Source organism: Puma concolor, chromosome A3 (genome assembly GCF_028749965.1).
Source record: "Puma concolor isolate L17-30 chromosome A3, mPumCon1.1.hap2, whole genome shotgun sequence".
Classification (NCBI taxonomy): domain Eukaryota; kingdom Metazoa; phylum Chordata; class Mammalia; order Carnivora; family Felidae; genus Puma; species Puma concolor.
Genome location: NC_141669.1, coordinates 83,620,343 through 83,631,230, shown reverse-complemented (window position 1 = coordinate 83,631,230; position 10,888 = coordinate 83,620,343). Strand labels below are relative to the sequence as shown.

Sequence of the window (10,888 nt, the reverse complement as noted above, 5' to 3'; positions counted from 1 at the left end):
TATTTTAAGAACTTTAAATCTGAAAGCAGGGTTCTTTGCCCCACTCTCCATTCCCTCCTAAAAAAACAAAACACAACACAAAAGAAGAACCCCACAGTAATATGCTCAGAGGTTTACACATGACAAAAGGTATTTAGTCATCAGAAAAATTTAAAAAAACCAGTTCAATTGATGTTTTTCTAAATGTGATTGAATTATCCTGAGAAGGTAGCCTGGAAGTTGAGGGGGATAGGGGACAGGAATCAACTGCTTTGAATTAAAAAAAAAAAAAAATTAGTTAAGTGTATTTGTCAATTTTTTTTATTACTTCCCTTTAATTTGTGCTCTACCATCTGGCCTGGAACACGAGTTCCTCTTGATTCTTTGCTGCTTGGAATATTACTTAAGAAAACAATGGCCTGGATGCTTCTGCCCTCAAGAGCAGTTCTTTGGCTCACTTTCCTCTGCCCTGTCCTGGTTTCCAACCCCTCCTTCTGCGTGTATGCTCCCCTCGGCCCAAAGATCATAGCCGATGCTTCCTGACCACCTCTGCTTATTGAAAAGTGGGTTCCGGGGTGCCTGGGTGGCTCAGTCGGTTAAGCGGCCGACTTCGGCTCAGGTCATGATCTCGCGGTCCGTGAATTCGAGCCCCGCGTCGGGCCCTGTGCTGACAGCTCAGAGCCTGGAGCCTGTTTCAGATTCTGTGTCTCCCTCTCTCTGACTCTTCCCCATTCATGCTCTGTCTCTCTCTGTCTCAAAAGTAAATAAATGTTGAAAAAAAAAAAAAAAAAAGAAAAGTGGGTTCCAAGCACTCAGAAGGGTTTTGAGCAGGTGACTTGGCAAGATTCCACTCATCTCAAGTCAGTAGATCTGTCCAAAAGGGGAGGAAGAGGGCAGCTGAAAGTGGAAGAGGAAGGAGGAAGAGTGGGGGCTGGGCTCTGTCCCAACTGCACAACCTCCCGCAGGTCAGCACTCAGGCCAGCAGTTCCAGGGAGAGATCAATGGAGACCTTGCAGCAAAATCTGCGTATCTGTTATTTTATCTTGCATTTTAACATTTGGACTTGGGCACCCGGGGGCAAGGTGAAGGAGAAGCAGAACAGTGCTTCTGCATAGGGCAAGGCAGAGCCTGATACCCAGGGGTTGACACTGGACTACCTCATACAATGTGTGCTCTTTAGAGACCCGGATCTGGGGTATAGCCCCCTCTCTTGCCTCTCCTCATGGTTTTGTTTTAATTCTGTTTAATTAATAATGGTACTTTACAATTTACCATTTTAATCTTTTCCCCCCCATTGTAACCATTTTGAAGCATCCAGTTCTGTGGCATTAAGTACATTCACAGAGTTATGCAGTCAATACCACCGTCTTCATTTTTTCCCAATCCACATGGATTGTAAGCTGTCTCAGAGCAGAGGAGGGGTGTCTAGGAAGGCCATCTCTGCTTATAACACCAAGTGAACCTCAGCTCCTTGAAAAAGAGCATTGCAAGAGTATGTGGAGCCCCCAGACATTTAGAGTAAGGAATGCTCCAACACTGGAGAGCAGGGGACAGTGAGGAAGGCAAATGCTCCCCAAGTCACAGCCTGGTTAGTCAGGGACTGCCTGCTGGATGCCAACACTCCCTCCGTGTTCTCCCCTAGAGGCCCTCTGGCCATTCCTTGACTTGTCCAGGTGCAGAAAGACTTCAAATTTGGGGAGAATGTGGATTCAAATAATTGTGCCCGGAGACACATTAAGAACTATCTCAGTCTAACCCTGATTATTATAATTCTTGAAAACTTATTAGGGATAAGTGATCAAATAAGTGCCACTTTGAAAGGATGTACACACCCCTATGTTTACTGCAACGTTATTTACAATAGCCAAACTATGGAAGCAGCCCAAGTGACCATCGATTGATGAATGGATAAAGAAGATGTGGTGTATATACACGCAATGGAATATTCAAATCCTTTATGATTCACTCGTGTGTGGAAATTGAGAAACAAAACAAATTAACAAAGGAAAAAAAGAGAGAGAAACCAAGAAGCAGACTCTTAGTTATAGAGAACAAACTGATGGGTACCAGAAGGGAGGTGGGTGGAAGAAGGGTGAAAAAGGTGAAAAGGATTAAGAGTACACATATCTTAAAGAGCACTGAGTCATGTACAGACTTATTGAATCACTATATCATGCACTTGAAACTAATAATAGTGTATGTTAGTTATACTGGAATTAAAATTAAAAACTTAATGAAATAAAAAAATAAGTTTGACTTCATTACTTACTCTTCTCATATCTCTAGGTGAACAACTATTTAAAAAAAATTTTTTTTTAATCTTTAGTATTTATTTTTGAGAGAGAGACAGCGTGTGAGCAGGGGAGGACCACAGAGAGAGGGAGACACAGAATCTGAAGCAGGCTCCAGGCTCCGAGATGTCAGCACAGATCCTGACGCGGGGCTCGAACCCATGAACCGTGAGATCATGACCTGAGCCGAAGTCGGATGCTTAACCGACTGAGCCACCCAGGCACCCCTGTTAACAACCATTTTTTGATAACCTAATAAAATTTTGAACCAGTTATGCACATTTGAAAGAAAAAAAGTGCACTGGGACTAAGACTTCATTCCATGCCTAGTTTAATTCATGTAGAACCAATATTTCTGAAGTGTTGTCTTTTCTTTCCAAGAACACCTCTATCTACCCATGTCAAGCCTTCTTTGATGTTCTTCAATAGTATTAATTGTCAATGGCTAATATTTCTTGCATATTTACTTGGTTCCAGGCACTGTTCTAAGAGTTTTGCATGCATTGCCTGGCTTCAGCTTGAAGCAGAACTGTTGTATGTGGGAGGTACCAATATTCACCCCTTTACAGAGAGGAAATGGAGAAGTGGACTTTTATGTTTTCTTCATATAAGTCCTATATATATTTTCCTAGGGTTTTATTATGTTTACAGAAAATAAGAGTGAGATGCCTTTTAAGGCATCTATCTGAAGAATAGAATCCTTTGACCTAGTCATTTGATGAGTAACATAAACACATTTCCAAATGTTAAACAACCTCCACTTCTGGGATAAATCCCACTTTGTAAGGTGTAGTATTTCTTTAATGTCCTGCCATATTTTATTTATAATGCTTTATTTAAGATTTGCACATGTGTGCTCATGTGAGTTTGCTATGTGGTAATCTTCTGCTATGGGAGCATGTGATATTGAAACGACATCATAAGAAATGACCATGAGAATTTCACATTTTGTATTCATTCAAACAATGTAAATAGCAACAGATTACTTGTAGCAGGAAGGTTTTTAGAAATTAATTATTATAAACCCTACAATGGTGCTCTTTTGTTTGTTCATTTGCTTTTGTTTGTGGATTAGCTCTTTTATGACATAAAATGACACTAGTTCCAAGAGTGTGATCTAGGAATAGATGGCTAGATCAATGAAACACAACTGAGAGTCCAAAACTCTCTCAAGATAAATGACTGTAGCACAGCAAAGGTAGCATCTCCTCTTGGAGGAAAAGATGGGTTTGGGACAGGTGCATGGCCACTGAAAAACAATCTGAAGTGTGTGTGTGTCTAAATCTATGCAAAGAGAAGAATCAGAGGGGTTTGAGATATAAAGGGGATAATTAAACTATTAAAGTTCTAGGGAAAAACATTGGGTAAATCACATTCTAATTTTTCTGTGGAAGACTGAGCAGACCACTAATCAGAATGCATATCTGATGGCAAGTATATCTAAAAACTAAAAGATAAATGTGAAACTGGAAGAAAAACCATTAGCAAAAAATGTGAGACAATGGATGATATCCTTGTTATACAGTGTTCTTCCAGTTCATTGTAAGAAAACAAACAACGGAATAGACAAAAAAAAAAAAAAAAAAAAAAAAAGTGGCCAAAGGCAGAAACAGAAACTTCCCAAGAAGTAATAGTTGCTTCCAAGAATGTGAAAGATGTTCAACCTCACTAAAAATCAGACTCAGATTAAAATTAATATGATATACAAATGTTATCTTATTCCATCATAGATTACTCAAAAGTTTGACAATAGCCCAGTGATAGTTAAAATGATTGAAAGCAACCTTTCTCACAGACTGTTGTGAGAGTAAATTTAAATGTATTTCATTTTTGACCCCCAAATCTTGGTTCCAAGAAAACGCACTAAGGGAATAATTATTTGTGCAAAAATCACAAAGTGATTCACAAGTGAGCCAAGGTGCTTATTAAATAAATATCATTGCTTACATTCTATAAAAAGTCATAATACCTTAATATTTGTCGATAAGCATTTAGCGAAATAAGCTAGGATTATTTTATATAATTAGCTATTATTCGACATGGAAATATGTCCACAGTAGATGGTTGAATAAACTAGACAATTTATAAAAATTCCAAAACAACGATGATACTACGATTTTGATGATGCTGGTTTTTTTTTTTTTTTTTTTCTTTCTTATATCAGATACAGGTGGGATAGGGATTAGGATAGTGCAGAGAGAATTATAGAAGAATGTTTACCAAAATGTTCTATAGTAATTATATCTTGGTATTGGGGTTTCATGTGCTTTTAACTTTCTTATTTTATGCTTTTTATCTACTGATTAGTTTTTATTTTATATCTAATATTAGTTTTTATTTTATTTTATTTTATATCTACTGATTTAGTTATTTTATTTTATTAGTTTTATTTTATTTTATTTTTACATTTTTAAATCAGAAGTAAATAAAGTTCCATTTTAAAGAATAATTATAGTCACTCTTCAAAGATTTAATTCCAAAATCCTGAGTTTAGTTTATTTGAATTTCCAATGTGTTTTTGTCTTAAAAATTTGAAAAAAATTAAAATAGATAATACGGCATATTATATATTACATATCACCTTTTGCTAATAGAAAAATTATTTTATATATACATTTGAAAAATAATAATGGCTTTTACTAGAACAAAAGGCAGTTTCAATAAATCTAAGAATTCTCCTTAAGAATTAGATATTAAATTGGAAACATTTAATCAGTAAATTTGGTAAATAATTTTATTTATTTATTTATTTATGAAATCATTTTAGTAAAATCTAACCAACTTTGGAGAATCTTGCTAACTTTTAAACCTTGGGTGAAGCCCAAATATTTCAAAAAAGTGCCCATTTTACATCAGCAAATTATGACCCCTAAGCTATACCCAGCCTGTGCCTCTTTTCCTATGGTCTATGAGCTAAGAATAGTTGCTACATTTTTAAATGGCTGAAAAAAAATTAAAAGAATATATTATGTCAGGGAAAAATTACGTGAAATTCAAATTTCAATGTTCATACATCAAGTTCTGAATTAGATTTAATGAAAACGTTTTTTTGTCTTTTTCTCGTCATGTAAGTACCTACGTGATATTCTCGGGTTTGCCTTTTGGCCCACAAGCCCCCACATATCTGCCCTTTGACCCTTTACAGGAAAAGAGGAAGAAGAGCCAGGCAGGCAGATTACCTGTGAGTTCAGCAACCCTCGTGTCTCTTCCTGCCGGCTGAGGGTGGCCATAGGGAAAGGAGAGGTAACGAATGTTTTTGGTACCAGCCTGTGGGCAGCAAGTGGAAAGAAAAAGCAGAATTAGGCCTGTGGTCCCGAGTGTCACGTGGAAAACAAAGTAACGGGTGCAGACTCACACCGGGCACCTCATTTGGGTCACAGGTTCTCCTGTACTCCTACTACTCTGGTTTAAACAACGTAGAATGCTATAGCCTTCAATATGTGTTTCCTTCCCCTCTCATGATCAAAGAGACCATTATGAACCCCTCAAAGGGACTTTTTGTTTTGAGAAAAGCATTTGGTTTTTTAATTTTTTTTTAGTTTTTAGTTTACATGTTTATTTTTTTAGGGCAAGAGAGAGAGAGGGAGAGACAGAATCCCAAGCAGGCTCTGCCCCATCAATGCAGAGCCCGATGTGGAGCTCGAACCCACAAGACCACGAGATCACGACCGGAGCCGAAAAGACGCTTAAGCGACTGAGCCACCCAGGCCCCCAAGCATTTGTTTTTTAATAAGGAATCCAGAATTATGGATTGTTGACATATATATTTTTACAGGAAAAAAAAAAGTATTTAGTCCAATATCAGGAGATGGTCTGCGTTCTATTCACTGATAACGGGGATAATAATAATTAAGGGGGATAAGCCAATTAGCCTTTTTGTGTGAGTTTCACTATCTAGAAAAAGGGGATAAAATGCCTGTGCTACGCTGTTCACAGGAATAGTTTGAGGACAAAGTAAAACACTAGAGAGCACTTTTATTCTTTGAAAACACGATATGAATGCTATGCCATGATATTGTTAATAATTTCCCAGGTACCTTTTAATGTGACCCAGTCAGATGCATACCTGAGGTAGGCTTCACTACAAGATCACAGGTCGACTATTTAGTTTGATTTTATTTTGAAAGTAACAAATCGCAAAACTAAAATCTTTGAACAAGGTCACTTAACCCATCTCCTCAGGTGGTTGTTTACTATTATTACTACTGGCATCGTTATTATTACATTTGAGCCACTGAGGTTAGGGTAGAAATTAGAATCTGCTCCAGACCCACCCTTCGTCCAGACGTTCCAGTGAGATTGGTGGGATATGGCCTCAAAGAGAATAGTTCAGATGCACAGTGCGTGATACGAAAGATGAGGCCCACGCGTCTTGGCAAGAACATATTCTTCCCTATATCTTCCTGGGAGAGAAGTAAGCTTCCTAGAGCCCGGTGCCCCAGTCCAGGGAGGTTTCCCTGGACTGCTCAGTACCTGGCCGCCATGGCATCTGGTCTAGACGCACAGTCCAGTGAGCGTGTTCCAGTCACTGACCCATCCTGGAGGCTCAACCTGACCAACCGACCCCGAGGCTCTGGCCCCAGAGGCAGGTTGTCTAGTGTCCGACAGCCTCTTAGTTTTGTATTCCTCTGGCCACAAGGTGGTGGTTTTGTCTCACTGCCGCTGGCAGTCACCCGAGGAGGAGGCCCTGTGAGGGGCTGGCCCAGCTCCCAGAGCGATTCTACAGACCCCACTTACCGGCTTTCCCCATGGCAGGCTGTGGCCTTTCCTCATGCTCTCCCTTAAGGTATTCTGGCGGCGGATCAGAATCTCTTTAGCCTGCTTCTCGCTCGTTTGGGGTTTGAGGTTGTATTTGTTGTAGGACAAGGTCTGCAGAGAGAAGGGCATGTCAAATACGTAAGGACATCTTCGTACAACCTTCAGCTTTAGGAGGCCATGGAAATGTCGCAGAATAAGACGACCCAAAAAAGAAGACACCGAAGACGCCACCTGAGCGTCCGCCTCAATTACAGAGGAGCCAGCTGTGGCCCCGAGAAGAAAGGTCTGTGAGCAAGGCCACCCCCATCAGGACGGAACTGTGGTTGGAGCCTGTGCTTTCCCAGCTCGCGGAGCATTGTCCACCTGCACTGCCCCTCTGGTGTCCTTGCAGGAGTCCCACCCCGACGGGCTCATGGACTTTGGCTGCTCCATACCCACCCTCTTTCGCAGGTTGTGTTCTTTATGCACGGACGGTGGTGTCTGCGTGTTTGGATCGAAGGGATCAGAAAAATGTCAAAACTCCATTGGAAATCTCATTAAGGTTGCTATTCTTAAATTTTGCTGATGGAAGATGCATTCAAGATGTCAGCCAATGACTATCACCATTACCAGTTCAGAAAGGAAGAGGTCTTTTAACCAAACTGTAGGAAGGTCGTAATCCATAAGCTCCGATAGAGAGCAGTCCTTTAAATGGAATCAATTATCTTTATAAAAAATTTCTTCCTTATTGTTTTTTTTTTTTTTTTCGAGAAAGAGAGAGACAGGGCACAAGTGAGTGAGAGGCAGAGAGAGAGAGAGAGAGAGAATTCTATGAGGGGGAGAGAGAGAGAGAGAAGAGAAGCAGGGCTCACCCGTAACAGGGATCCTGTTTTTAACCTAAGCGGGGCCCACGTTCAACTGAAGAGGGGCTCGAGCTCACCCCAAGCAGGGCATGAGCTCCCCCAAAGCAGAGCATGAGCTCACCCAAAGTGGGCCTGTGCTCACCAGATGCAGGGCTCGAACTCACCAACCTTGAGATCATGACCTGAGCCAAAGTCAGATGCTTAACCGACCCAGCCACCCAGACACCTCATCTTTCTTTACTGTTATCAGGCCACTGAAAACCTGTCTTGAACCACAGACCAACCTTGGTCCTCAGATGTTTACAAAGTGCTTTGCTGGAGTTTTGTCTCTCCTTTCTTTTCAGTCAAAGTGCAGCAGTGAATATACTGTTTCCCCTGGGTCAGTGGGTCCCACAGGATAACAGGGTCAGGGCTACAGGCATTACCACTCCGGGTTAATGGATGCTGAAATAAGCATTTTCAATTCAACAGCAAAACAGCAGATGCTCTATGTGCCAGGTGCCATGGTAGGTGCAGGGTTTTAAAAAAATGGATACATTTGAATTACGGTCTTCAAAAGGCTCATGGTTTACTTGGGGAGTCCGACAAGCATATACTTTTTTTGTGCTCAGGAAGAGATAAGATTCTGGGGTCTGCAGGGACTTACAGAGTATAGTCAAAGGACACTCATCCAGTCTTGGGGGGGAAAGGTGCATTGCACTGAGCTGTGTCTTGAAAGACGAGTGGATGTTTCCTCCAAGAAGAGGGAACACATGAAACAATACATAGCTATAAAAAATATGTGACGGGAGGTAGGAGGACTTGCTGGAGACAAGCTGGGAATTTATTTTCTACCTCAAGAGAATTTAGTATTTTATTCAAACTATGGTGAGAAGTGAGACAGGTACAGGAAGGGGCTGGGGACAATTTGCCAAGGAGAGATTAAAGAATGACATACGACACTATCAAAACATATTTTAAAATTAGGCATCTAGAACACCAAGACAGACTTACAATTTTTCATCAATATGCAAAAGTGAATTCGGGGTGCATGGATGTTTGTATACACACACTCATATACGTGTATCTGTACATATATATGTATATGTATACGTTGCTGTTAGGAATTTCCCACACCTTGACTTGAGGGCTGTACTTTAAGGAACACTTGGACACTTTTTGTTCTATTTTGTCTCATATCACATCACCCATGTGCTTATTCTTGCCTATCGGCAGGGACCGTAGTTGGTCCTATGCATATAATGTATATGCAAGCTTCTTCCCTCTGTTCCTTCCATTTCAGCCTTTTAATGAAGGAGCTGGTGATTGTTTAAAGACCGTATTTCCCTCTAAAACTTGAGCTCTATGGGACAAAGTGCTAGAAGTGCATTAAATATTTGCGGAAGGGAACTCAAGTTGCATAAATGGTTTTCCTCCTTTGAAAGTGTGTGGGAATTCTGCGTGTGACCTGATCATTCAGGCCACATCAGGGGACTGCCCATCAATCTCTAAGTTATCTTTAGAGTCTGAGCTGAGGTCAGTCTCTTCCCTTGTAGGTTTAAAGAGAACTTTTCTCAATTCCCATCCCCACTGTGTTCCAGAGAGCTTCTGTGTCCCAGAGGGCTGTCTCACTGGAAACCTCTAGAAGCTAGTTCTTCAGCTTGCTCAGCAGTGACAATCTGCTGAGGGGAGTGGCTTCAAACAGGAGTGGCTGGAGCCCTCCCAGGTGCAATAGACCCGGCAGGACCAGCTCAGCTTCAGATCAACTATATATCAGGATCCCCCTAGAGTCAAACTGTGCACTCATTCTAGCCTTGCTCTGAAATGACTCCTGACTCCCAAGATGGCCTCTTCTGAGGTGTGGACTGTGAGAAATGTTCCAGCCACCAGCCCCACACCACATGAGGCCCACTCACCTATCACCCAGGCTAGAGACTACAGCCGTCGCCTTTTGTGACAATCTTCAAAACCGTAGATTGCCCACTAGAAACAAAGGAGACAAACAGCTGTCCTGCATTGCATCTCTAGAGCAGTTTTTCCTTCAAGAGGGCAAGAGGACCACAGGGAAAAGAGGAGTCACATGACCTACGTAAAAGATGGTGAAGAAAGGAGACAGGAAGGGGAAGGACTGGTGAATTTCACTCTCTCAAAGGAACAAAAGTGGAGGCAAAAGCCATCTCAGGAGCTTGAAACTCCCTTTCATTTATTATTTACGTTCTCCCCATGTAACCTTCATGACCTATCTGCTTATTTGGGGGCAACAAGAAAGGAGGATGCTACGTGGCTTAGAAGGGAGAAGCCTGAAGACAGACTGAATAAGCACCCTTATAAAAGAAGAAAGGTGGCTATCTGGGAACCTGCATAAAAGGGAATAAAGACAGAATGGGTATTTGGCCTCATTTTAAGCTGGGTTTGAGTCCCAGGATCTCCATCTCCATTTCTGGGCCTTTCCTTAAATTCAACCTTCATAAACACGGGGAAAAGGCTGCTTTAGTCAGCCTTCATCGAGCTCTGGCCCTCACTAAGCTAGCCGACCTTCTTCAAACCAGGAAGTTCTTAACAATTTATCTATTTATCAGAATGTGATAGTCTTACTGAAACAGTTTCGCTTGGAATGATTTGAAAGCTCTTGCATTTACTCTAAGCTTGCTATGATTGATGCTGACCTATATTCCCTCAGCAGGTGCAGAGTCTTTGCTGACACATTCCCCTTAATCACTGACCTTTCCAAAACGGGAAGCCAGAAAACATTCCCTTTAACTGGATCGCATAAGTCTGGAGTCATGGAAAGAGCACTGGGTAGACTGCTGGAAGACCTAGGTTCTTAACTCGGATTTTGTGTGTGTGACCTTCAACAGGTCAGATAAACAACTCTCCTAACCTCAGCATCTTTTACTTGAAAACGAGGGGCTTTCACCTGATGGCTTTTTTGGTCCCATCAAGACTATGATCTATAACCAAGGGCTTCACAATGACTTTACTTATAATCATATCGTCAGAATTGGGATAGTCAAACTTAAAAAAAAATTAAAAACAAAC

General features: G+C 41.2%; 1 protein-coding gene across 1 annotated transcript in view; it reads right to left on the bottom strand.

The window, feature by feature from the left end:
- Positions 1 to 10,888, bottom strand: part of SLC9A4 (solute carrier family 9 member A4) — a 71,315-nt gene that overhangs the window by 6,899 nt on the left and 53,528 nt on the right. Inside the window, exons 10-11 of the mRNA XM_025932385.2 lie at positions 7,008 to 7,139; positions 5,450 to 5,537 (exon numbers count right to left, since the gene is read on the bottom strand). Coding sequence (XP_025788170.2) covers positions 5,450 to 5,537; positions 7,008 to 7,139 — 220 coding nt within the window. The remainder of the gene's footprint in view (positions 1 to 5,449; positions 5,538 to 7,007; positions 7,140 to 10,888) is intronic.